The sequence below is a fragment of the Acipenser ruthenus genome, chromosome 49 (genome assembly GCF_902713425.1).
Source record: "Acipenser ruthenus chromosome 49, fAciRut3.2 maternal haplotype, whole genome shotgun sequence".
NCBI lineage: Eukaryota > Metazoa > Chordata > Actinopteri > Acipenseriformes > Acipenseridae > Acipenser > Acipenser ruthenus.
In genome coordinates this window covers 3635384-3663012 of record NC_081237.1, presented here as the reverse complement: position 1 = coordinate 3663012, position 27629 = coordinate 3635384, and the positions used below count along the sequence as shown (strand labels likewise).

The window sequence follows — 27629 nt, the reverse complement described above, 5'->3', positions numbered from 1 at the left end:
TGTGCTGCTAGAGGACAATCTGCTCTCTCATGTGCGACAGCGCCTGAAGCGTGGCTGGGCTAGCTGACTTTGAGGGACTAACTGCTTGGTTTTGTATTTGAAGGGGGGTAACTGTTTAATACAGAAGACCACCTTTCCTGCCAGAGCTTTGCACACGGCAGTGAATGCCTCTGAAAGGTAAAAAAAGTGCGTTTGAACACATATACTCCACAGCAGCACCATGGTACCACAGCAGTACCTGGCAGTGGGCCAGTTATTACCACTAAGGTTTTATAATGATGACATCCCAGTGGCTTTCTTTCTGTTTTGGCAGTCATGTATTTTTTCCAGCATGCAGATTATTTCCACTAGGGCGGGGCACCCCTGCACAGTTTGTTTTTTTAATTACCGAATTAGAAAGTACATCAGATTCACAACAAGGGCCGCGCCTCTCCCATCACTTCCTGTTGAACTCAAAACAGCCAACGAGGAAACATCACTGAAATAATGTTCAGACACTGCAAACATGGTTGACTGATATTCTTCTAATTTAAGAAATGATGTCACGGTTTCCCCATTGCTGGCGGATGGGGGAGTCACTGGGGGCTGGGTGGTGCTGATCTCCATACAGCTGTGACTGTGATTGAAGTGTAGGGTCCACACTCCTCTGTGTGAGCATGTGATCCAAATCTCTGAGGGATGACAGAGACCAGGCTGTAGAGAACTGTGTTATTCATCTGCTCATTGCTAATGCAACATGAGGCTTGCAGTGTTAGTTTATATATATGTACTGTAAACGCTCTGCTGTGACCAGCTTCTTATAAAGACTACACAATGCCCTTTTCAAGTTAGAAAAACACCCTTATAAAAACTCACCACAGTAAAAGCATAGTGAAGCATACTGAAAGCATGGTAAAGCCCAGAGAGGTATAGGTTAAAGATATTAAAAAACAGGGCACAGCCTGGTTAGGGGTCTTTGCAATCTCCTGTCCTTCAGCGGCTATCAGAGACCTGCTGGTTCTCATCAGCCTGGGCACAGAGTTGAGAGAACGCAGGGGAATGTTCAGAGTGGCCTGTGTCCCACGCAAGGCTGTGGGGGAGTTCAGCATTGACACACACACATACACACACGCGCGCACACAGGCACACACACACACACACTCACTCACACACACACAGACGCACGCGCGCGCACACACACACACACACACACACACACACACACACACACACACACACACACACAGATCCAGGAAAATTCTAATTGTGTCCTATAGCAGCATGTACCAGTACATCATTCCAGTACAACATTCAAAGCTACCAGTATTATGATAAGCTGGATTTACATCCACTCTGCATGTAAACTTTACCCACAGACTCACAATAACTTGGGCTAAAGAATGCCCTTACCAAGTTTAATCACAATTAGATAAGCGGTTCTCAATATATAATGTGTATTATATTTATTTTCCCATTAAAATACAGTAGCCACATTGCAAAAAAACTGACTGCTATGATTCAGTGTGATTTGGTCTGACAACCAACTTGCGCCATCTGGTGAATGACCGGCGTCATTGTAACGCTGTAAATGCAGCCCTCATCGAAATGTGTAGGACCACAGTAACCTTTAGAAATGTGTTTTCCCAGTACGGTGTTTCTAGAAAGATGGGATTTTAACAACATTGAATAGATTATGCGGGTTAAGTTACACTGTTCGAGCACTGACACCTCATCCAAAAAAGGCAGCTGACAAACATTGTGACACCACCATGAGCAGTGAGTGACTGGAGTGACACAGTGGGGTTTAGATCTCATAAGCTGCAGTACAGAACTGTGTGAATTGACGTGTAATTTTTGAAGTAGTATGAAACAATAGTGAAATAAATATTCAATCACACATACAATACTTTCTTTAAATAATACAGTATTCCCAAAACGTGCCAAGACGTAACGTGACGCGCCGCACAGTCCCGGAAGAACACGCCCAGCCCGTTGCTAAGTTACCTCGCTGAGTGGCACTTGGGCCCGGCAGATTTAAATCGATAAACAGGAACATCTACTAGGCCGAGTGCGGAATTCAATTCAGAGAAACAAGCAATTCAGCGCTAACTGCCAGCGCTTGATGAAAACACAGCCACGGACAGTCTAATGACGTGAACGGGGACGGCGGCACACATCCCTTTGTTATTGTGTGCTTTCTGTTTGTTTGTTATTAAAAGTTTGGAAATGTTGCTCCGGTCGAGAAAGATCAACGCCCGACAACCAAGGCAGCCAACAAAGGCGCCGACTACACCCCGCACGCCGCGTACCCCTCGCCGGGCGACAGAGAGCCTGAGCAAGACGCCCCGGTCCACGAAAAGAGGCAGGAAGGCGGTAAGTTTTTGCGGAGCCACGCCAGAGTAAAGCAGCCGGGCCTTTTTCAAAGTCAGCCGCCAGTGTTTAGTTAGTAGAGCTTCCTGGTATTCTGTGCCGAAGGCGGCAGGTCTAGATACATAATTTACTATACCGTTTCCCACAGCAGGTGAGCAAGTGTATTTGGTGGTGAGCTGCTGTTTTGGCAGAGGTGTAGTTTGGCGGGCCAAGCAAATTAAACTTTAAAGCGGAGGAGATTAGCAGGGCCGCGAGAACAATGCAACATTCTATCAGAACCATGGATACCGTCCTCGCGCAGGTAGCAAAAACATTCAAAATAACTGAAATAAAAATTATAACCGACAAAATAAAAATAATGATGGAGACACCCCCCCGCTGAGACACCGGTATGAAACATCTTTACCGTTAGAGCGTTTGCTTCAGACCCCCTTAACCTTTTTTTTTTTTTCAAAAATATAATATATTAAAAAAAAAAAACTAATTAAATGTCAAATATTTTATTGACAAGACAGCCACCCAAAAGTGATTTTGTTAGATTATGAAACTCGATTCCTCCTCAGTACAGTACTGCGGCTATGTGATTTGTCAAATAGCTTTTCAGTGTCACGTCACCATTTGGTTGTTATTTATTGCGACCACTCTTGGATAATTGTAATATTGAGCTGATGGTAGAAAAACAGGTGAATGCAACGCTGCTCAAACATGTATGAATAAATATACCATAATGCAATTATTAATTATTTCTTCATGCCTAAATTCTGTTTATTTTTTAATAAACACATTAGTTAAAAACTCATTGGGATGTCAACATGAGCCCGCCCTCCTGTCTTAATTGATATAAGCCAGATGTTTGGTTAAGTAATTGTCAAACCAGGGTCCATTGTAAGTGAAATATTCCTGTAGTTTATTATAAAGGTTGCAGGGTTGTAAACTGTTTATCACATTAAGTTACTGATCTGCTCTTGACAGTCTAAGGATGGTGATGATGATGATCTGTCTGGCCCGGTGTGGCAGGACTGTGAAGACATCGCTCAGTCTGCCAAGAAGAGCGCCACCATGCAGACAAGGAGCCGTCTGAAAGCAGAGAAGGAGGGCGATGACAATGAAGGCACGTGAACAGTCTGTATATCCCAATGTACCAATGACATGCAATTCAATGAAATCTGTTTTGTTTGAGGTGCGGAGCGCTCATCACTAATGTAGTGCATCCTTGTGATTTTTCCTGCAGAGTTTCAAACTCCACTACGAGGACGGCAGTTGCGGGTGAGGTTTGAGATGAATGAAGATTCCCCAAGGAATGCTGTTCGGAAAATCTACTCTCCTATCGCCCGCTTCTTAACCCTGTCACAGGGAGGTGCGTGGAATCCATCGAGCATATCCCACGGGCATTATTAGTTTCCAGGAGTTTTTTTCACCTGTTGCTCATAGAAAAAATAATTGGAAAGGCCAAAAATATAAACCACATGCTGGGATGTGTCAGAATTGTACTATAGGGGGGTGCACATGGCTCAACTGGAGAAATAAAAAGTTATTCATAATTAAAGTGGTTTGTATGTGCACCAGACCTCAGGTGAATTATAATTCTAATTACAGCAGCATTGTTTGCTGAAATTACAATTACAAGGATATTTGGTCAAATTATAATTATGCTTCAGTAATTAATTGCAGCGATTCAGCTGGTAAAGGTGTGTAGTTCATCAATGTATCGGTACGATACAATGTTAACTGGTATGCAGGTGTGCCATGGTTCAGCTACAATGGCAATGCAATTGTAATTGCAAGTCATTACAATTGTAATTGACCCCAGGTCTGATGATGCATGTTACAAGAAAGTCATGTCAGTGCCTTGCCATTTACTATGGAGGTGCTGCTTCCTGTGGGTATGCTACACTCCTTGCTTAGGTTAGTCTACCACACTGTGAACTACAGAATAGGCTCAATGTATCAAATAGTGGAATCCCAGCTAAACTCAATGACTGATTTAATTAATACATTGTCTGGTAGGTTGCTTTATTATATGTGTGTGTGTGTGTGTGAAACCTGGAGGAGGATAGAAAATGAATAATTTCTTTTCTGTTTTACCATATTTTCCTAAAGATGACAAGACACCACAGCGTCAACGGACCAAGACTCGGAACCAGAACCGGGTCGAGATGGAATCCAACTGCTTCAGCCCAGTTCTCGGGAATGAGGAGGACAATGAGGTTTTCAACCCGTGAGTAGAGCGTTTCACCCAGGCTCGGAGCAGGAATCTGGGAGGGGTGGCCATGCAGCCGCTGTTTGAAGCATACAGTTAGGTTATAGGAGATTATCAAACTGATCATCTTCTTTCCATTATAGTCCCTATTGCTGTTTAATAACCTCCTCTGCGAGACAAACCTTGTCCTGTATCATACGGTCAGTGTCCAGATAAATTCTGCTGGAAATGCAACATTTAATGTGAGTGGGGAGATTACTGTGTTAGTTTTAATTTATAATTTCTGTACAGTTGTGTGTTCTGTATGAACATCATAGCCTTTTGTGGTTTACTTAAATTATTTATATGGTTCATTGTATCCTACAGATACACCTTCATAAAAAACATCCCATCCCAAGTAGGACAGTACAAAATCCGGGATATCCCACTGAAGACAAGGAGCATCCCCGAAAGCACGCTGGTTCTGGATCTGGTGAGTTCTCTTCTATCTGCAAGTTGTATTGGGTAATGAGATATAGGCTACACAACATGTAATGCTTCCTGTCCTAAACTTTTGAATGTTTGCATCTGTGCAGGAAGAGACTTTAGTCTACAGCTCCCTGAATGTAATTGAGAATGCAGAACACACTTTTCTCACCCACTTCCAGGATCAGCAGTATAAGGTTTGTGGTGTCCCGCTCCTTTTAACTCTATAACTCCTGTTTTTTTTTTTAATTTAAAATATTAATACACTCGTGGTTGTAATTTGAATAATCTGTAATTAACAGAATGTAGTACATTGTTGTATGTACTGGATCTCTTCTATGTTTTTATACATTAAAGATTTGAATGACAAATACAGTTCTCTGAAGTGTGCTTTCTTAATTCAAGCTTGTGTTTTATTCCACTTCTCCCATTCTGTAGGTCTACTTGAATATGAGGCCCTATGTGCAAGAGTTTTTAGAAAGGATGTCCAGAGTATATGAAGTAAGTCTCTTCCCTATTCTCTGCAGTTTCGTTCTCATCTGTGTTTGGGTAAAGCGCCCAGTTTTCTGTTAAAATGCATAGTTGTACTGAAATGTATATATTTTTCTTAAGAAGAACTATATACATACGTAACATACATTTTTAGTATTAATTCCTCAAATAAATTATATATATATATATATATATATATATATATATATATATAATGTCTTTGTTCATATGAAGAGCAGTAATGAATGGGTTAGGGAAATCCAATTATTCAGTCATGCTTTTTTTTTTTTTTTTTCCAGCCCAGTCCAGCCAAGGTGACTTGTGCATTGTGCACTCTTTATAATAGCTCACATTGATTTAGCACTGTTCACTCTGATTTTATCTGGTGCAGTAGCAGTTCTGTTTTTGTTCATTAACTTGATTATATTTGTTTTCCAGATATTTGTCTACACATCTGCTAAAAAGGAGTATGCGGATGAGATTTTAGACTTGGTGGACCCTCAAAAAAAGCTAGTTCGGTAAGGAGCAGGTTAAATATTGCTGCTGAGTGATAAACACACACCTTGTTGTACCGTGAAGGGTTTTTTGCTGCTTTGCAAATGATCAAAGAAAACAACTCTTCACTTCTGATTCTAGTTTTTTTGAAGACTTTTTAAATGGAAATCTTTGTTACAATCTTACAATGCATTTTAAAGAAACACTGGGCTGACTGTTTCATGGGATTTCTTTGGCGTTACTTTTTACACCCCCAGTGTAAAAAGCCTAATCCCGCATTGACTACTAGTGACCCGTGAAAACCCCCTGTGCTTATCCTGCCTCTCTCTCCCCTACAGACACCGCTTGTACCAAGAAGACTGTTTCTGTGTGCAGGGGCACTACATCAAAGACCTTGCAGTGCTGAAGCGGGACCTGGCCAAGGCTGTCATTGTGGGTAATACCCCCTACACCTTCCCTTACCAGGTACACACCCCCTCTATCTGCAACACCTTCACCAGAGCAATTTGACTTTCGTATTGATTTTTTGTTGTAAGTGAATGCCCAGGGTTTTCAAGAAGTCACTTGGGCCACACTGCAATTAAACTTGGCAAGTGGAGACAGCAAACCACAGGACATTCAAGCTGTTGGCATCTGCTGCTTTTAATATGGGAATCTTTCATCTCCAGGAAGGGTTCCAGCATTAAAGTGCAGAATGTTGCCTTTTCACAGGGGGACAACACCTCCTGACGAATCCTTTGGTTAGGAAAGCTCTTTCCACAGCAGGTGATCACAGTGGCCAAGTGTAGGTTAGATGTGTGTTACTGATGCCTGCGTTTTTGTTTTTTTCCAGCTGATGAACATGATCCCAATCCCCAGCTGGTATGGAAACAAAGCAGACCAAGAGCTACAGAAGCTGATTCCTGACTTGGAAAAGCTGTCTGAAATGGTAAGTAATCTCTGTGTGGTCGGGTTTGACTAGGGTGCCATTGTCAACGTATCATCATTATTCATTTATTTGAATTGCATTCTGATTCGTGTGTAACGGCTGAATCTGCATGTAACAAATTCTCATACGGTCTCAAACTCCTAGCTCTCAGGCCTGGGCTTTGTCTTGCACATACACCATCTGTATCCCAGCTAAACACAGCACGCTGCCTTGTTTCACAGCTTCTTCACGTGAGTGTGTGTTTCTTTTGCAGGATGATTTTCAGGTCGTGTTGAAGAGGAGAGCGGATCAGTTGCACAGACTGCTATCTGAAGATTGACGACCTCGTGAATATTAATAAAATCCTTTAGTAGCCGGCAAATATATAATTCTCCTTTTTAAATCTTAATCTGTTTTCGGGCACCTTGTCTCACATTCCCTTGACTGCTGTTGAGTTTAGGGTGGTCTCCATCAAGGTAGTTTTGAGACACCGTTTTAGATGAGCTGTAGGTTCAGATTGTTTATAATCTTCAAATAAGAATCTTGCCAACACAGGGCTTTTCTATACTTTGCAGGTTCTAGTAGTCGTCTCTTGTGTAGAACCATAATTCTGGCACACATGTAGAGGAGTTTAAATCCGTTATCCACAAAGAATTATAGCAACCCGGAATCAGATATAAATTGAGAGGCATGCTGGGGATGAAGAAAAGATAATTTAACAAAAAAAGTAGTTAGTGTAGCCTTTGGTTACTATAAAGAACAGAAAAATGCCTTTCCAGGAAAGCTGTAATATACTGTATATAATGTGTGATGTGATTTGCTTTTGTCACCTGTATGTGTCCTTTTTGTTTGTAATGCTAGAGCACAGAGTTGCATGCTTTGCATTTGTTTGCCTACAGTTTACACCTGTTGGAACACTGAGGCATCACATTCCTGTGGCGCTCACTGGGTGTCGCCCTCTGGTGGACTTGGCAGGCAGTGACTTTGCCTGCGAGAGTGCATATGTAAAGTTACAGTTTCTAAACATTTTATTATTTTATATTAACCTATCTTTTTTTTTTATTATTATTATTATTTTTTAAAAGAATATAAAAAAACCCTAATCTTTGACAGAAGTCTAGTTTTCAATGATGGTCATTTCTGAAGGCTAAGTTGTGTTTTTTTTTTGTTTTGTTTTTTCTATAGCAGTTTTAAAATGACATTGGCTAATTTAAATATGCTTTCTAATATATTCCACACATTGTTTTTTTGTTTCTCTGTCAATTTTGGTTTTGATTTAAATTGTTTTCCCTCCAACATGTGCTCGACACAACTCCTGAATTTGTTTTTTATCCTGATAAATAAAATAATTATTACTACTTCTTGAAGCTTTGTGTACTTATTGCCCATTGCTAGTACACCACTGAAACATTCCTTATAACCATCTTGACAGATTATTCCATTGACACTAATTGATTTAATGGAGTCCTTGCACATTGGATTAAACTGTCTGAATAATTTTAGGCAAATTAACTTTTAGTTTCTCCAAACCACTTTTAAAAATTAAGGTTAGAAAATGAAGAATGGGTCAGAGTCAGTCTTTTCATAGCTAAAGGAATTGTACCATTTGTATAAAGGTGTTCATTGGTAGGTATGCAGTAAGGTGTGCTGGCTGGGCTGTTTCTTTGTATACTCATTTAAAGGTGTGTTGGGTCTGGTTTGAAAATCGCTCCGTTTGAATTATGTCTTACTGTTTTCGTCATCCTAGCAGTAACTTCATATTCTATACACTGTAACTGTTATTGAGAGTGTGGATAGTAGTGCTGTTTTATTGAAGCTCACACATTTTAATCCAATTCCCTGATCTATATTTTCCCTTCTGTGTTATGCACATCCTTATAATCCCATACCAACATTTCCCAAAGTCCTGGTGTAACCCTATCCCCCTGATGCTTCTGCCACATGCAGCTCTAAAACAAAGGCAGCCATTGTGTGTGCAAGCCTCAGACAAGCCAGCCAGCCACCAAGGGGTCTGGGCAGCTTTAAAACTAATTATTTGGCGAGGAAGGAGCTGGGATGTTGGAGACCCGCAGAGATAGTAACTTCTTGGCTGGCTGTGAATGGCAGAGAGTTTCTAGGAAGGTTAGGCATTTGCTTCAGTGCAAAACTGAACATGTAACTTAATGTGGGAGTGTCTGGTACACACGCCCTGGTAGTTTTCACTTTGTCATGCTACAAGGTGTAATCATGCACACATTACATCTAAGGGCAGCCACATTGACTGAGAATCCGTATCCTAATGTTTAGCCATCACTTACCAATGCTATGGCTCGATGACCTGTGGTGGGAATCCATTGCAGTACCATAGTATCATATCCGTACCAGAGTTTGTTTCTGTATCAGGACCACCGTGCAGTATATTCGGTACAAATCCATAGTTGCCATTTCATGATCTGTTCAGTGTATACAGCACAATACACCCTGGAAGGTATGATTACTTTAAAATAACTTGTATTAAACTAGTGGGGATTATTAGTAGCATCATTATTGTTGTTGTTGTTATAATCTGCTGTCTGTAATGTAATCTGCAATGTACCTTCACTTCTGAGACACGGGCGACCTGAAATCTGAACGCTGTGCTGAACGACAATGAGTGAAAGCAACAGTCAGTCCAAACGCGCTGGTATTTTCTCAAGAGCCGGAGAGCCGATTGGTCTATGGGTTTGTACCGCATTGAAAACCAAAAAAAGGTAGGCGGCGGTAGAGTAGTATTTGAAACTTGAATCAGATTTTTGGAGTCATTCATAGACAAAGGCGTGGAGAAAAGTTAGAAATCACACAACAAAAAATATATATAACCGAATCGGGGGGTACACGTATGTTTTGTGAATTACCGAACAAGGTAAGTGATAGATTTTAAAATATATATGTGAAAAATGCTAGCCTAATGCATCTTTATTCCAGTTCTCATGTTGAATATGTATTTTGTTTATTAGAATAGCAAAACTAAAAATAAACTTCTTACAGCCTGTAACAGTAGAACATTGTTCAGATAACTCGACTAAAAGAAAGCCTGTAACATCGCAGTGTACTTAGACAACGGAAACCGTTAGAATCAGATTTCATTTGTGAAAATGATGGTTTAACAGTTTTTTCTTACCAATGTTAAACATTTCTTACTAGAATAGGCTTGTGCGCTGTAGCGAGTGCCGCCAGACGCCTGTGCGGCACTATGTATTTTTATTGTACTTTTTACCTCACAATAGTATTTAGCATGCATACTGCTGTGTAACTAGTTACACATTGAAACGTTTAGGCGTGTTGTACTGTAAACTGTGAATACAGTGTATTTATTCAAAAGGAACGTATATGCACGCGGCACGGTGTGGTTTATACGGATTCTGTTCTATAGCAGAACCATAGCCATGTGGGTTATTTACCCTGAGGGCTTTACTTGGGACCCGTGTTTGGATTTATAAAGAATATTTCTCTGAAAAGCAGAGGTTAGGTCCGCTATCTAATGAAAGCACACCTTTAACTCAAAACGCCGTGCTTTATTTCTATGAAATACAGCGATTTGTTTTAGGACAGAGCCTCAGAGTTCATGTAATTGCACCCTAACTTCTGTTTTTCCCGACGCGCTTGGATACATCGCCTGGCTCGGGTTTCTCCTCGCCCTCTTGCAGTCAGCTCAGATAATAACACCCCGTCCTGCCGAGACTGGGGCAGAAGCCAAACTCAATTCCCAGATGTGCGAGAAAGCCCTCCTCCACCCACAAGGGGCTGAAAAGAAAAACACCTGCCATCTGTAACACACACTTTTGTGTCAAACTTCATGCCTGATGAATGTGTTATTCAAACGACATTCCTCCCTTGTGGGGTGGAATATATAAAAGCTGCATCTCCCTGTTGCAGGGCAGTTTCAGTCATGATGGGCAGGACAGCAGAAGTGAGAGTCACTTCTGCTGTCCTGCCCAACATAACTGAAACTGCCCTGCAACAGAAGTGACTCTGATAGAGGGTGATTGTACTGTGGGTGCTCGGTTGGCAGGTGCTTCATTATCAACGGGGTTTGGACCATGAGGATCATTTTACTCATGGTTTATAATTCTTACGTATTAACTAGAAAGTATAAAGTACAGTGCTCCATGTATATTTCTCGATTTAATAATTAACACAATTGGTTCATTTGTAACAAGGTCGTTTTGACAATAATTGTGCAATTAGTATATTTTACTACAAGGTCCCTTTCCATATGTCATGTTTTTGATATGTGAGGCAGATAAAGAGAGGGAACTCCATGCTGCTGATAAAGGCAGATAGTTGTTAATTCTAATGTTATCAAGCCTAGAATTGGTTATTTTATAGAAATATCCAGCAAATGATACCAGCTAACAGTAAAACAAACTGTATAATCTAGTAACCTAAAAATGACATGTGTGTTATAAAGAAGCCTGCCAGTTATACTGACCAAATTCTCTTCAGAAGAGGCGTTTGCAGTGAAGATAGAGGAGCTGGCAGTGGGCAGGTTCCAGGGGTCTCAGCGGCTCCCCCCGCCCTCCTGTTCCCCTGTGTGTTGGGACGAGGTTCTGTAACCCACATGTCTGCAGAGGTGTGAAATTCCATCAGTGTGTTTAACATTCAGGACTGCCCCCAGTGGAACAATGTGCTGTGAGACTGCCGGACCAGCTGCACAGCACTTCAGTCTGCTGAATTAGAACCCCAGGGAAGCGGTACAATACATTATTCATCTGACAAACTACAGAACATTCACTGCAGTTAAAGAGACGAGGTGATGGTCTCAATCTGGATTTGCTTGTCCAATAATATCGTAATATTCGGTATACCGGTCATACCCTACTGGACATACCGCTGGGACCAACATGTTTTTTTATGTTTGAATATTCTTTCAGAATTGACATCCAGTATTATGTAGAATTAGCTGGAAAACAAGAGGATTATTCATACCATATAACAGTAAAAAAAAATCTCTCAGTAGTACGACAAACCTGGGGGCACTCCATAGAATCCCCTATTAAAGAAAGGCAGTTCACCCCTCTTCTGTACAGTAGAACATGTGTTCTGTAGCTCCGAAGTCAGTATTGCATTTCCCTTGCTTGTTTTTGATACAGCCATTAATCCATTCTGTTGTATGAATACAGACCTGGTTCGTTTTGCCTCAGAGCAGTGTGTATTTTTCGACTGCTTTTTGTTTGTTCCCTCCAGCCCTCTACCCCTGAAACCATGACATCAGCAGCCCACTTGCCCGCCAGCCGTCAGGAGTTGAAGGAGTTTGACAGCGTCAAGGAGTCCATCAGTGACATCATCAACCAGCTGCAGGACATCGACCCTGCCCGCCTGTCCTTCTCGCCCTTTCTGGACCTGGACACCCAGATCTCACTGGCACCCGTCTCCGACAGCCCCGAGTCCTCCGTGGAGGAGCTCAACTCCCTGTCCCGCTCCTCACTGGGGTCCCACACCTCCCAGGAGCCACCACCAGGGGGAGCGAGAGAGGAGGGGCCCGGAACAGAGTGCACGCTGGGAAGTGAGTGTTCTGATTCTTCTCAAAAACATTAAAAGCACATTATTGTTTTTCTAAAAAAAAAAAAAAAAAAGACCATTTAAAATTCTTAAACTATTGAGCGACAACTCAAAGAGCAGCTTGCTAACTATCTGAAATATCCCCGTTCTCATGTATTCCTCTCCTTATTTAGAATCAGTTTGTAGATCATTTTTCAGCAGCAGAGTGTAACCATTACCCAGTCCCTCTGAAACACTCGCCACACGTTTGTTCTGTGTTTTATTTCGTACTGATTTCTTACACTGACTTTAACCAATAAACTCTCCCCCTTTCAACACAATAAAAACATTTTTATTTTTTTTTATTTGGCTTGACCCAAGGGAGACATTCAAATTCAAATCAAAGTGAGTGCTCTGAAACATCTGTGGCGAAAGAGGAGGGGCTTGTGGTCGTCACAGTAATGAGCGAAACATCCTTCCTGGATGCTGTCAAGACAGATGGCCACAGAGACGGGTCTGTCCCTCAGTCCCAGGGGGGAATTCCGAATGGGACAGAAGAAAATCACCCACAGGCGCTGAATCGGTTTGAACTGACCAATCAGGAAGCTACGAGGGACGAGGAACAGCCATTCCTGGGCCCGCCCCCTCACGCCGAGACCATAGAGCTTGTTTCCCATGGTTCCCAAGGGCAGCCTGAAGATCGGCCCTCCCTCGTGACTCCGGAGGCCTCAGACAGGGGGCGCTGTGTGTGCTGTGGGTGTTGCCGGAGTGCCCGGCTCAGAGCGGTCTCCTCAGTCTTTGCTTCGCTGCTGCTCCTGCCCGCCATGCTCTACGGACTGTACTTCTACCTGCCCTTTGACCCTCCGCTCTGCCCAGACCTGACCAGCCGAATCACGTTCACCATTCGCTGCTGCGTGGCTTCAGCGGCCCCCATCATCCTGGGTAAGTTAAGATGCCTTTCCATCTGGGACTGAAATCAGACTTGATCATTTCCATCAGCAGCAGATCGAGATCAAATCCATTTAAACTGGGATTCTGTCAGTCAGCCCCAGTTAGGATTGCAGGCTGGCTGAACTCCATCTCTCCACACTGATGGGGGAGTTATCTAATGAGGGGAGCAGGTTTTAAATCTCAGAGTGCAGAAAACAAATAGGCAGAATATAAGGGCTGTGGATATATTAGAATGTCAGGGAAATGTTGGAAGTCGGTTAATTAATTTAAACATAGCAATCATAAAATTCAGACAGGGGATCTTAGACTTTTGTGTGATGAATTGTAGATTGTAAATGGGACCAGCTGCAGCCCCAGTTTGATACTGGGAACGAGATGAGATTGCGTTTTACAGACTGGTTTCAAGGTGCAGATGGAAATGAAAAGTTTATTTATAACAGTATTATCAATAATAATAATAATAATAATAATAATAATAATAATAATATAGGTGGTATTAAGGTACTGTGTAGGCAGGAATGCTTTTGGAGTCAAATGTAATTGAGGCCAGTAACCTTTGAAAACTGGCTTGACCAACAAAAACAATCTGAGCTCTTTGCAAAAAGAAAACCTCTCCCCTACGCTTTTAATTTAAAACAGAGGTGGGGGAGGGTCTGTTTTGGGGCACGGAGGAACCTTGTTAATTAACGTGGGGTGCAGAACGTGCGCCGCGGAGGAGTCGCTCGACAGCTGGAATTCAACATCTCCGGGCCTGTCAGAGAGGGGGGCTGTACCCAGGGGACTGGCCTGGGCCCCTGCTGATACAGAACTACACTGTGCTCGACAGCAGCGTGGCTGAGAGGCATGGTGAAGCAGAGACAAGGAGGGTAAAACAATCACACATCCAGTAATCCAAACCAAGTTTTATACTTGTAAATGAATTCTTTTGCATGAGTGAAATAAACCTGTAAACATTTTAGGAGTAAGCTTCCCTTTAATGTCCTGAAATATAAACCTTAGTGTTAAACATGTTTAAAAGTTTATTGGGAAAAGCCACCCAAAGATGCTTTGTGTATCTGTGTAAAAGACTGTATTATATGTATATATATAAAGCAGAAGGAAATTAATGAGGGCCCGGTTGTCTGTTGATTCACCGCTGTCTTTATCTGGTGTTTCCTCTCTTTAAATCGCTCCCCTCTGGCATGCGGCACAAGGTTTTATCTGGAGTTTCAAAAGGAAGTTCATTTCCTGCCTCCTGTGTTGTAAGTCAAGGCGATGGAATCAAAGGGGCAAGGCCAAAGTCATTGCCCCTTGTTGCTTAGCAACCAGGTTCAAAGTAATTAGTTACTTCCCCAAGAAAAGTTTGAGGCCCCCAGAGGCAGCTTATGCATTTTACTAGCAGGCTGCCTGAAGAGTTTACATATTGAAGTGCGGATCAGAGCCTAGAGGACATGGAAAGGCTTCCAGAAGATCCCTTTCCCTGGTAAATTCAGAGTCCATAACAAACGTTTTGACTAGAAGTCTTCTTCAATGTCTTTTTGCCATTGAATTTATCAGGGCTCATTCTACAATGCTCTGTCTGCATGGTGAGCATGATCAGTGTTTTACACAGACTATGTTTTGGGCATATAAGAAGTCAAGTTTGGCTCGTGCACGCTTCAAGGTGATGGTTGGTTCATCCCCGCTGCAGCTGGGCTGTGATTGGCAGGTTTATTGCAGGATACACCCACTCCCAGTCTGTCCGCTCCCCTGACAGGTGTGCTGACAGCCGCTGTGTCCAGACTCTGCTCCCCTGCTCTCCACCCCCTGGAGGCGTGTCCACGAGGCCCCGCCCTCCAGCAGCGATTCGTCTCCACCTCCGTGGAGCAGCTCCTCCTCTACGCCCTCAACCTGGTTGTTATGGCGACTTTCCTGGAGCAGGAGCAGCTGAGGGCCGTGCCCACTCTGGCAGGCGTGTTCGGAGCTGGGAGGTGAGTTCTGCGGAGGGTAAAGAGTTTCAAAAGTCCTTTTATTTGATTACCCCTTTTCCTTTTCAGGATGGTTACAATCATCCTGAGGGATTCTGAGCGCTGTTGCGCCAGTACTGAATTCAAATCATTTTTTTGTATCAATACTTCCTGATTTCATAGAATCCACATGACACTGTTACTACAGACCAGCAGAGTTGAAAGGTCATTGAATCATGTGTAATACAATGACATTTGAAGCTATTTCACAAACTAAACTACACAGCTAGATCCACATGAAAATTGATAAAAACAGTTTGCCCAGCCAGATGTTAAGGTGGTGTGTAACGTCACTGAACTGTAAAGCAGTGTAAAGCAGGTGTGTGTAAAGCAGGTGTGTGTAAAGCAGGTGTGTGTAAAGCAGGTGTGTGTCTGCTCTCTCTCCCCAGGCTGCTGTACTGGCTCTCTCTCCATCTCTGCAGCTCCCTGCGGGGCTTCAGCTCAGGGCTCACCTTCTTCCCCCTCTTGGCGATGGCTGCCTTCAACCTGTTCTGTCTCTTTGAGTTGGGGCTCAGTCACCTCTTCCCTGTCCCCCAGGGAGAAGCCTCCTCACACACCACACCAGCACCCGGCCTTGCAATACTAGGCGGCTGACACTAGAGGGTGCCCTTGGCCTGCGTCTCCAGACTGCTGAAGTACCAAACAAAATGTACTGCTTGGAAGTCAATTCTGTCACAGCTGTTAGTTATTTACATATAGAATAATAGACAGGCTGCAGTGAATTATAAGGTTATAATTGCATCAAAGGGTTCTGGTGACATCATAAACCAGGAGAGCACAGCCGGTTGTTCATGATAAATTCACCAGAACCCCAAGATGCAATTATGACCTCACTGCAGCCCCACTTGTTATTTTTCTTATACTATCGATCCCACGACTTTCAAGGTTGACATCAAAGGCACGTTTCTTTGTTGTGCTTTTGTTTTCTTGGTCTCCGATGAATGAGTCTCTGGCTTCTAGTGTGGAAATTTCAAAATAGGACAGTTTAAAAGATATACAGAGAAGTCATAAATTGTCGTCACATTGCTTAATTATGATTTTTTGACGTATGGGCTGAGATGCGATTATAATATCTAATGTGCTGCCCCTATCGTTCACTGTGTATGTTTATAAAATGTTGTTTTATAAAATGCTTCTTTCAGGTTTGTATTTCAAAGAGGATTGCTAATTGAAACCACAGTAAGAGCAGATATATGTGTAGTGTAATGTCAGATGTTTTGTTGTTTGAGAAAAAATATATATTTCTGCTCTCAATCAAGCCATGTTGAGAATTATAAATGATATAAAAAGGCCAACAAGATGCTCGGATATATTGTGAGAAGTGTTGAATTTAAATCAAGGAAAGTAATGTTAAAACTTTACAATGCATTAGTAAGACCTCACCTAGAATATTGTGTTCAGTTCTGGTCACCTCGTTACAAAAAGGATATTGCTGCTCTAGAAAGAGTGCAAAGAAGAGCAACCAGAATTAACCCGGGTTTAAAAGGCATGTCGTATGCAGACAGGCTAAAATAATTGAATCTATTCAGTCTTGAACAAAGAAGACTACGCGGCGATCTGATTCAAACATTCAAAATCCTAAAAGGTATAGACAATGTCGACCCAGGGGACTTTTTTGACCTGAAAAAAGAAACAAGGACCAGGGGTCACAAATGGAGATTAGATAAAGGGGCATTCAGAACAGAAAATAGGAGGCACTTTTTTACACAGAGAATTGTGAGGGTCTGGAACCAACTCCCCAGTAATGTTGAAGCTGACACCCTGGGATCCTTCAAGAAGCTGCTTGATGGGATTCTGGGATCAATAAGCTACTAACAACCAAACGAGCAAGATTGGCCTCCTCTCGTTTGTAAACTTTCTTATGTTCTTATAATTATCTGCTAATGGGAGCTGAATTAGAATACAGCTGGTTTGTCGAAACATAGCACTGTGGTACCATTATAGCAACGGTTCATCCACTGCAGCTGCTCAGGAGCTATCCTTGCACCTTAGCACAGAACCATTGTAGTGGCAATGCTATTGAAGACCACAGCAGGGGTCCACTAGAGTTGTAAGGAGCAATCAGACGAGACACAAAGCATCATTCAACAAAAAACACTTTATTAAGAGACCAAATTAAAAGCAATTGAATATAGTACAGTGCAGTCGCAATACACTGTAAATCCATTGCGTGCCCCTGGGAGGCTGCTAAACTAACCGTGTTTGACTTTGCTACACCTGCAGTGCCTTCGTTGTCATGCTGTAGTTTTGCTAAGTCCTGTCCTCCTTTCTTTTCAGGAATCATTTACCCAGTTAAAGTATTTCAATATATAAATACATTTTAAAAATTGCTGCAAAAATCGATTTTCAGGTAACGTGTATATAGATCTTCATCAAAACTGTTAGGAAGTTTCTTAGGTATTGTTCTAATATTATACAACACATCAAAAAAAAAAAGACGTTTCCCTGTTCCCTATTCAGGGAATAACCTTTTTTTTTAATCTCATCACATTTTGGATTCTTGCATTCAGTGAAATCAAGGACAGAATAAAATCATTGTTTAACTGTGCGTGAAATATTAAAAATAGCTTTTGGACACACAATATTTTCCACTGAAAATGTTTCAATTTTTTTGCTTTATATGGGGGGGGATAAATGGTGCTATCATGCATCTTCCATAAATCCACATATAAAGACTAGAAGGGAGTTTTTTTATATCTGTCCCTACATGAGGTTGAGAGTAAATGTTTCTGTGGCTCCTGCGTGTTGCTCTCCTGCAGGAGCCCCTCACATGTCCCTCTGGTCCCCCGGGCTGAGCGCCTCGCTCTCACTGCCCCCTGCCTCGTCCTCGCTGGGGATGTGCAGCCGCACTATCTCAGTGCCCCCGCCCGCCTCGCTGACTGGCAGGGCGCTGGAGGGAGCGGGGAGGCGGGCCAGCAGCCAGGAAGCCGCCCACATCAGGCAGAATGTCGCCAGGGGAACGCCCACGATGATCCCCGCCACGGCTGCCATGCGCTGCAGCCCCCCCCTGGACTCAACCCCCTCCTGCATGTCCAGGTACTTGGGGTACACGGGCGGGAGGCAGCCCCCCTTCTCGGGGTCGAAGGCGGAGAAGGGCGGGCAGCCCGTGCAGTTGTGGGCTCCGCTCCCCCGGCAGGTGTAGCAGGTGGGGTGACAGGCACGGCACTGCCGGATCGGGGTGCTGTTGAGGACCTGGGTCCACTCGTAGTGGTGGGGAGGGCAGGAGACCAGGCACAGGTGGTTGAAGACATACAAGGGGTGCTGGCATTCTAGGAAACGGAAGAGAAAGAAAAGTGGCCAAAAGTTTTGCATCACCCTGTATAATTAACACATTTTGCTTCACAAAGTCGAATGAAACCTTTCAAAATTTAACATTTAATACTGTGCTACTATAATGGATTTCATTAGACTTTTGCGATATCAGTTTGTAGTTTCTTTGAGTACATCATGTTAAATAAAATATCTAAACTATGTTCATATTGGTTTTTTTTAATCCTAAAATTCTAGGTGATGCAAACCTTTTGTCCAGAGCTGTGTTACTGAGTCCTTGTTCTTCGTGACTTTTTGACACTTCAATGTTTTGGCAGCATGATTACATAGTACTGCTGCTCATTTTCATACCGATATACACTGCAGTACAAGGATGGCTCGTCCTGCTCTTGTGCAGGACCCCCCAGCACTGAGTGTCTCTGTTGCTGTGGCTCACCTCTGCAGCCCCCCTGCAGACTCCAGACCTTGCACTCGTGCACCACGCTGCTCTCCACAGGACGGGCCGCCACGTCCTCGTCCGTCCCGTACAGCTCCAGCAAGAAGCGCGTCAGGATGCCTGGGGGGGGTGGGGGGTGGGGGGATTAGATTCGGGGAGGTACAGAATACTCGTTACCCGCACTCGCTATCACCTTTAAGAAGCGTTTATCAGCAGGTATCCAATAAATCCTTATAAATTCCTTAATTTGTTGATTTCAAAACAAACAAAAGCTGTCCTCCCCTCAGTTTACAATGACATGCCAATCAATGGCAATTAACTTGGCAATGAAAAGTCAGTTCACGGCCTTTGTACGCCAATACGCCAGTAAAAATGTCAATGCCCCGGATCAGAGGAAAATAATCTTCCAATCAGCTTTTGGAGAAGCCAATTGGCATTGATTGGTACTCTGTTGTAAACGTGAGGGAAGGACAGCTTGTGTTTGTTTTGCAATCAACACAAGGTGAATGGATTTATTGGATACCTGCTGATAAACACTTAAGAGTACAAGTATCAGCCCCCTGAATAGCAATCCCTAGGATCAATCAAGCTCATAATGCATTCTGAAACAGCTTGATCTCTTCTGCGTGCCATTCTATAATGTATTCAATTGTCACCAATTGAATTTGCTTCAGAAAACATTCATGACGGTATTGTATACCTTTTAAAATGAATACAAAAGATTTTAGAAATCACAGTAGAATTTGCCATACACCTATTTGTAAGCAAGCAGGATTTGTTGTTTGTGAAACCCAATAGAAACAGTGCAGAAGCTGTTTGTTCTCCTATCCCCATTGTATCCAATGCAGTGTTGTTTCGGTGTGCTTGTGTTTGAAGATGTGCTCCAGCCCCCTACCTGTGTTCCTGTAGTCCCCCTTGTTCAGCAGCTCCAGGGTCCACAGGCCGCTGGGGTCCTCGTCCCAGGAGTGTGTGGTCATGAAAGACCAGTCGCTGTAGCCCAGAGTCGACGTGTCAAACGGCCTGGGAGGAGAAACGCACGGTCAATACACGTTTTCACAGTCGCCCACAGTGCCTGGCGCGTGGCAGGGTCCCGGGTTCAAGCAGCTATGGAGAGTTCGGAAATCAAAATCTACTAGAAGGTACCTTATTCCTGTTGTAACAGCCAAATGGACTACTGAAGTAGAAAGTGTGTGGTTCACCACTTTTAAACCTTCCCCTTTTGTCATCCGGAAACACAAGATCCTCCCTGGGTTTGAATTAACACTATTTTCTGAGCCCCCCCTCACCCTTTTCAGAGCAATAATATTGAGATCCATATGTAACATTTGAGTCTGATTCCTTATTGCACTGTGGCTCATTGGACATTGAACACCGGAACCCCGTTGCATGCTGGGTAATGTGGGCAACTAAGAAATCCTGCATACACACCATCACATTATTTCTGACCACCGAAGACCTCCGTTTGCTGATGCAGTCACAGGGAAACAGATGCCCTGACTCAGGCTTCACTATACACATCGATGAATAGTGCTTCTCTTCTGCCCCCCGGTGGCGGGCTGAGTGTGCCCCCCTCCCAGCTACCTGATCGCAACGAGAGTGGAGCGCGTCCCTCGCGGGCTGGTCAGTGTGATGGACAGGTCGCCCCGTCGGCTGTAGGTCAGGGAGAGGCGTGCCTGCGTGTGCTCTAGGGAGCGGATCCAGTCTGGAGTCCCGGCGCACGCCGACACGTTCCTGCTGATCACCAGCCTCCCGGGGATCGTTCTGCGGGACAAACACTCACTCAGCATAGGGACAGTACTGGAGACGCACTCATCACCCCACTCACAGGGGAATGCAATAGGATAGACCACAGCGTGCTGCGATTTCAAGAGAAATAAAACACCTTCTGAATCACGTTAGTCTTACTTAGATGATGGTCTGATGATGGTCAAGTTCTCACGATAAATTAAAATGTCCACATGAAGCCCTTGGTGTCTAGCGCTTAGTTTCTCTTTACTTGTGGACCTGATGGCCACAAGTTGAAACCCTGCTAACACCCTACAAGGTATCAGTACTTTTGTCCTGGTGATACAGTTTTTACATTCGGAGCAGACATCCAGCCCCCACTCAGCTGCGCCTGTCAGAGAGGAGGAGTAATGCAGGTTCTCACAGTGGGGTTCTGACCACCTCGATGAAGCACTTCCTCTGGGGTCGAACCGCCTCCCACTTCCTGGCCAGGTCCACCAGCTTCCCAGCATCCAACAGCCCATACCCGTAGTGGTGGCTAACTAAAATAGAGAGAGAAAGAAAAGGGAATTGTGGGCTACTCCCCTCCAGCCAGCCCCTCTGCTCGGGAACGAGAGACTTACAGTACAGCTATCGTCTCTCTATTGAAGAACTAGTTCTTCAAATACAACATTAGTCTTAATCTCCCGTGCTAAATAGAACACATGGTCACACTAGAGCAAGACTGCCCCACAGTGCAGGAAGTGATCAGGTACCAGGAAGACGGTGTTCCATTTGGAATAAACAATAGTAAACGAGGTTTCACCCCAGTGGTAAATCTTCTGATATCAGTGCTGTGTTAAGCAGCACCCCCAGCCCCTCCTGCCCCTTTACTCACCGGAGCGCCCCACTCCGTTTCTGACCCAGTCGCTGGCCCGCAGCTCTGCTGGCCGAGACGCTCTGATCACCAGGTGCTGCATGTCCCTCCAGGTCAGAGTGGGGCTGGAGAGGAAGCACAGAGCCGTCACGCAGGCTGCACTCTCAACTGGACGCACAACCACAAAGGTGAGTGTCTGTAATTTATTTTGATGCCAGCGCCCCTCAGTCCTGATATGTGGTACTACACTAGGGTAAAACTCAACTTTTTGACTACTGGGTCATTTCATCTGGAGAGTGAATTTGCCCCCACCCCTTCACTGGCTTCTTTCCTGTCAATAACCAATCAGCTGCTTCTCCTACTGACTGACATGACTTTCAGCCAGTAACATGCTTTGACCCAGAAGACACTGCTGAGGTGAAATGACTCAAGGTGTGCAAACAGATAACCCGAGAATAAGACACAGAAACTGAGAGTTTCCTTTAACCTGGTGGAGAACCAGATATCATGTTTTAAAATGAAAACACGTGTGCTGTAACGTGTGCTTCTTTCAAAACTGCACATTTGATACGTATGTACTAATGGAAGTGCAGCATGGCTAAGATTGATGTAATTATGCTGTTAGCTACAATGACTTTAACAAAGGTAGGATTGTGGATCCCAGAGTGTATAATATCCAGCAGCTGCGTTTCTCCAAGAGGAATCCATACTTTGCCTCCAGAGCCAGAGCAACAATCCCAGCAGCCAGCGGGGCAGACGCAGACGTCCCTGAGTGCTGGTCTGTGCAGCGCTGCCGAATGTCTGTGGTGATCTATGAAACAAGAAGCAGGATCAATGGGGCAATCTACCCACACCTCGACACTGATCTGCTATGTTGAGAGAGTCAACCCCCTTTTGAATCACATTCATTAGTTAGAAAAGTGTTGGTCCCCTTTCAAATATAAAAAGTGAACCGAAGTCCCTTTAAAAGCCGCCCTGGCTCTCGGCTCTCTTACGATCTTGCGGTCGTGCTGGCTGCCGCTGCTGTAGGTGGTGGTGAGGATGGAGGAGCAGGCCTCGCTGTACCAGGGCGCGGTGCCCCTCTGAGTGGCGCTGCCCACAGACAGCGTGTACATGCTGTTGGTGTAGCCGTCACAGTTGCAGTTGTCGTAGCGGAAACCCCCGTTCCCCGAGGCCCAAAGGAAGATGGAGCCCAGACCGCCCCGCCCCTGTAAGAAACAACAGCACCACGCCGGGTCCAGATCCTGCCGTTTTAATCGTCTCTTCACACGGCCATGCCTACTAACTACTCCAGCAAACACTGAACAGACTCCTCTTGTTGCGCTCTGCACCAAAGCCCACATTGTGCACTGCAGCCTGTGTGCAACCAAGCATTGTGAAAGCATTGAGCACTGCAGCCTGTGTGCAACCAAGCATTGTGAAAGCATTGAGCACTGCAGCCTGTGTGCAACCAAGCATTGTGAAAGCATTGAGCACTGCAGCCTGTGTGCAACCAAGCATTGTGAAAGCATTGAGCACTGCAGCCTGTGTGCAACCAAGCATTGTGAAAGCATTGAGCACTGCAGCCTGTGTGCAACCAAGCATTGTGAAAGCATTGAGCACTGCAGCCTGTGTGCAACCAAGCAATGTGAAAGCATTGAGCACTGCAGCCTGTGTGCAACCAAGCATTGTGAAAGCATTGAGCACTGCAGCCTGTGTGCAACCATGATGTGCTTCCCCACCTCACTGCTTTTAAGAAAATGTTGCTGGAATAGTTAGCAGGCATGGCTAATAATGATCTAAGCACTCATTAAAGGATCATAAACAGGTAGGAAATTAAATATTAGAAAAAAGTGCAGACATAAAGTTTCACAGACCTAATGTAACATGTCCAAGATGAATGCAATCCTGAGTCTGTGAAACCAGCCTATCGTATATAATAAATAGATAAATGATATCCCTTTAACAGAACTGTGGTTGCAGAGCAGGATCTGTTTAGCTCGGCAGGGAAGGGTTTAGGGTCCTGGCTGCCACACTTTCATACTAGACAGGAGTGCTGGAGGCTGGGGTACGTACGTAAGTGATTCCCCGGAGGAAGGCCTCTCTGGCCAGCCTGCCCGGCCCGTCCACGGTCTTGCCGTTGTCCTCTGGCCCCCAGGAGGCGCTGTAGATGTGGATGTGCTGGGGGTTCAGGCTGAGGGAGCGAGCCTCCACGATGTCAGTCACCTGGCCGTCTAGCATGCGCACACCTGCCGAGGGGACAGACATCACTGGTCAGCGTGCGGCCTCTCCGCAGTCTGGGGTGTGCATGCTGCGGGAATCCGGAGCACATAAACAGTCCTGGCTACTACTGTGTAGGGACCAAGAGGCTTCAGTGAAGTGAGGAATCTGAATCACTACGGCTGTAGCTGATATAATTGCTCTGAAAAATCTAGGGAGGGGGATTATCAGGAAACATTTCTATGCCATTATAAATTGGGTGTTAAATCAACAACAAACCCAGGCAGGATCTTGTATGTTCAGATGGCACGAGGGTTTGAAACTGATGAAACACTTGCCACCAGCCTGTCTGTCCTTCGATAGTTCATTTAAAACGAGGAACGAAACAGTAAACTCGGTTTTGACTTCTCAAACAGGGCGACAGGGATGGAAATAAGACTCCTACTGCATAGCTGTTTCACCCACTCCAGGTTTTAATACCAGCTTGATTTGTCGCTGTGTATAGGTAACGAGCTCAGGTGCGTCTTATTAAACTCAAAACCAGGAATGGATCAAACTGCTATGCAACAGGGGTCTTATTTCCATCCCTGGGGTGACTTCTGTATTTACTTCCTAGCTTCTTCAAAGAGGAACCCTGCCCCATGTACGGCTGTCTGTCCTGTACCTCCAATGGCAGCGCGGAATGCCACCCCGACTCCACACACGCCGTTGTTGGCGATGGCAGCGACCTCCCCAGCGCAGCGCGTCCCATGCCTGTGAAGCACAGATTGCAGCTCCAGATTCTTATTAATAAACCTGCTGGGGGGTTCTTTTTTATATGAGAGGAATCGTGTTTGACAAACTGCACTTACCCACACGACAAGATGTTGATGACATCAACCTGCTGCGATGGCTTCAAAAAGAATGGATCATTTTCAAAGGGACTTATTGGATAGAAACAATGCGGTATTTACAGGACGAGCCCCCTTCCCTGAACCACATGTTATTAATCAATCAAATGATCACTAACAAGCGCAGATTACTCAATCAAACCACGAATTATGATAAATAACATCAGACCAGTGCGTCTCCCTGTCCCTCTGTCCTGGCCGGGGGATGCAGTCACGGGACGGGCCCGTGGAACCCCACCTTACCGGTTCTCATCGTTGTCTGTGTAGCGAGGCTGGGGGTCCGGATCATCGTCATTGATGTCATAGCTAGCATCAGGATCCTGGAGATAAAGAGCAGTGTTTCTCATTAGTCTCACACCATTTACTAAGAGCTGATTCTCTGGGTAAAAAGTTCAGTGTCTTCCACCTTATTAAATGATCTTCAGCAGCAATGCAGCAGTGATGCAGTGATGCAATTATAAATTACATACCAGAAAAAGTGAAGCCCTTCAAGCGATCGACATGAACGCCTGGTTGAAATACACTACTGTGCAGTGCAAGAGCAGAAAAGAGATTGGATCTGTCAGTACTATTGATGAAGAGGCTCACACATTGACTACAACAGTCAAGTAAAGTTTATTTAATTTAGCATAAGAGACATTACCCATGAATTAAAGTCTAGAGAATATGGCCCTTCCTGTTTGATTAATTTGATATTCATTCATTTGTTTCTTTATTAGAAAATTTTCATGCATGAAGAACTTTATTAAATCTGTCAAAACAGACCTATTATTATTACTACCATTATTAATATTATCATTATTATTATTATTATTAAATAGGCAGTAATTGAAATTGTTGGCTGGACACTCACGTAATTAGCAGCGAGGTCAGGGTGATTCTTCTCAATACCATCGTCCAGTACAGTGACCACAACCCCCCTTCCTGAATAGCCTCGCTCCCAGGCAGACAGCACGTTCAGATCAAAGTCTTCGCTCTGCGAAAAAAGAGAGTCATCGCTCATTATCAGCATTCACAGGAACCGTCTCCAGACTTTGAAAACACTAGCCGGAACGTCTGGAAGACCTGACATGGATTTTTCTCAATTCTTTTGGTCCAGTTTCTGGACTGGATAAATTTTAGCGCTAGTAACACACCAGGTACCACTGCTGACTGAACATCGGGTCGGTCTTCCGGTTCATAGCATATCTTCTCTTCCGGATTTTAACAGTCTGCTGCTCAAACCAGCGAACCTGTGGAGAGATATGGCTTTATGCAATGCCTTCAGCTTGGCACATTATCTATATAGATCCTGGATAGAGTCTATTTGGAATACAGCGTACAACACCTTGTGAAAGTTTAGATTGGATTCTGGATGCTGATCATGTGAACGTGACTAAGGTGATTTCAGAGCTCTCCTGTGTTTTACAGTCACTAGTGTGTCTCAGATTTACCCTTGGGTGCTTTTTCAACCGCACGCTGTGGCTGCTGTGCTCCCTGAGAGACGTCTGAGCTACTGCCCTGTGCTTCAGGTGGTAGTAATTATCGTCTGGAAAAACCTGCAACACAAGTGGGGTTTGAGGTCACTGTGGTGGTCAAGAATGGGGCATCACCATATGTTTCTAGCCATTATTAAATGAGGCTCATCATGGTTTTTCTGGCCTCTTATTGGCCCTTTTTTGATATTGAAGATCTTTGCTTGCTTTTTATATTCAATGGGTATAAAGATTTTTCAAGAAGTTCAAGAAAATCCAAATGCTGCTTCCTGGTATCTTATCACTACCCCATGCAACTGGAGATCACATGATAGGCTGATTACAGCTGGAGTGAAACTACAGGACAGGAAGTGATTTTGTACCAGGAAGCTACATTTATATATATATATATATATATATATATATATATATATATATATATATATATATATATATATAATGTTTGGTATAACATGTGTTTCTTTCAGAACTGCACATCTGAGCCGTGCACAGCCAATGGAAGTGAAGGACAGGTGAGGTGCTTGACATTGTTTTATAATATTTTTAACCTCGGTATGCCTCTAGGTGTATTATGCAACACATGCTGTATATTACTTTGCTGTGTAAATGGGTCCCTGACAGGTATTCTGTAATAGAAGCTGCATCTCCCTCTTGCAAACCACATTCACTCATTAAACCATTGCTGAGCAACATACACTTATACCTTGGTTACCCAACCCGTCAAACAGCGTCGTTTTTAAGAGAGCGTTTTTACCTTGCCCAGGTTGATAAATCCGTGTCTCTGTGCAATCTTGTCAGCCTCCTCAGGCGAGCCGACAATGAGGGCAGCCCAGCTATTGGTGTACATTTCCTTTGCAAGACATACTTTAATTACATGAACAAAAAACAGCAATCTAATCATTTTCATTATGCAGAACTAGTAGGAAACAATAACTAATTCCCTCGTAGAACCGTATCGCGAAGCAACACAGCATTATTTACAGTTTTTCATTTTCTTTTTTATTCTGAACGACCACGACAAACTTCAGTTTTGTTTCGTGTGTAGAATTAACACTGCAAAACATGAATCCCACTGCAACCTGTTGCCTTTTGAAAGCGTTCCCCTGCACGTGGCCAATGCGACAAAGGAAAACAACCGGGTCTTAGCAACGCCCCGTGCCCCCTAGTTACACCCTTTCGAGATATTTTTGGTACATTATATTTTTGGCTGAAAATAACCATAAAACCAAAATAGTTTGGAATTACGGGTCTGTATATTACTTTTTACTGTATTAGAAACACTACAGATATCTTGAGAAATATTAGCTTTTTTATATATACAGCAATATATATATATATATATATATATATATATATATATATATATATATATATATATATATATATATATATATATATATATATATATTGTATACGCAATTTGCACTGAACCCTG

At 43.8% G+C, this 27629-nt stretch overlaps 3 protein-coding genes across 3 annotated transcripts; 2 read left to right on the top strand and 1 right to left on the bottom strand.

The window, feature by feature from the left end:
- Nucleotides 1-1992: 1992 nt before the first annotated feature.
- On the top strand, nucleotides 1993-8266 carry LOC117966255 (CTD small phosphatase-like protein 2-A). The gene is made up of 11 exons (XM_034912003.2): nucleotides 1993-2352; nucleotides 3322-3460; nucleotides 3581-3706; nucleotides 4450-4567; nucleotides 4916-5021; nucleotides 5125-5211; nucleotides 5453-5515; nucleotides 5945-6024; nucleotides 6340-6466; nucleotides 6834-6929; nucleotides 7183-8266. The coding sequence occupies exons 1-11, from the start codon at nucleotides 2206-2208 to the stop codon at nucleotides 7246-7248; spliced, it is 1155 nt and encodes a 384-aa protein (XP_034767894.2). The 5' UTR covers nucleotides 1993-2205; the 3' UTR covers nucleotides 7249-8266.
- Nucleotides 8267-9596: 1330 nt separating this feature from the next.
- On the top strand, nucleotides 9597-17525 carry LOC131721861 (transmembrane protein 79-like). Its single transcript, XM_059014986.1, has 5 exons — nucleotides 9597-9789; nucleotides 12114-12432; nucleotides 12789-13349; nucleotides 15094-15307; nucleotides 15733-17525. The coding sequence occupies exons 1-5, from the start codon at nucleotides 9766-9768 to the stop codon at nucleotides 15935-15937; spliced, it is 1323 nt and encodes a 440-aa protein (XP_058870969.1). The 5' UTR covers nucleotides 9597-9765; the 3' UTR covers nucleotides 15938-17525.
- A 584-nt stretch (nucleotides 17526-18109) lies between these two features.
- Nucleotides 18110-27252, bottom strand: LOC117966244 (proprotein convertase subtilisin/kexin type 4-like). The gene is made up of 15 exons (XM_034911981.2): nucleotides 26949-27252; nucleotides 26153-26257; nucleotides 25856-25951; nucleotides 25573-25695; nucleotides 24963-25039; nucleotides 24494-24582; nucleotides 23686-23858; nucleotides 22626-22838; nucleotides 22341-22441; nucleotides 21652-21755; nucleotides 21199-21316; nucleotides 20631-20810; nucleotides 19945-20069; nucleotides 19050-19169; nucleotides 18110-18612 (listed from the first exon to the last, which is right to left on the bottom strand). Exons 1-15 carry the CDS (start codon nucleotides 27099-27101, stop codon nucleotides 18110-18112), a joined length of 2280 nt encoding a protein of 759 aa, XP_034767872.2. The 5' UTR covers nucleotides 27102-27252.
- Nucleotides 27253-27629: the final 377 nt, after the last annotated feature.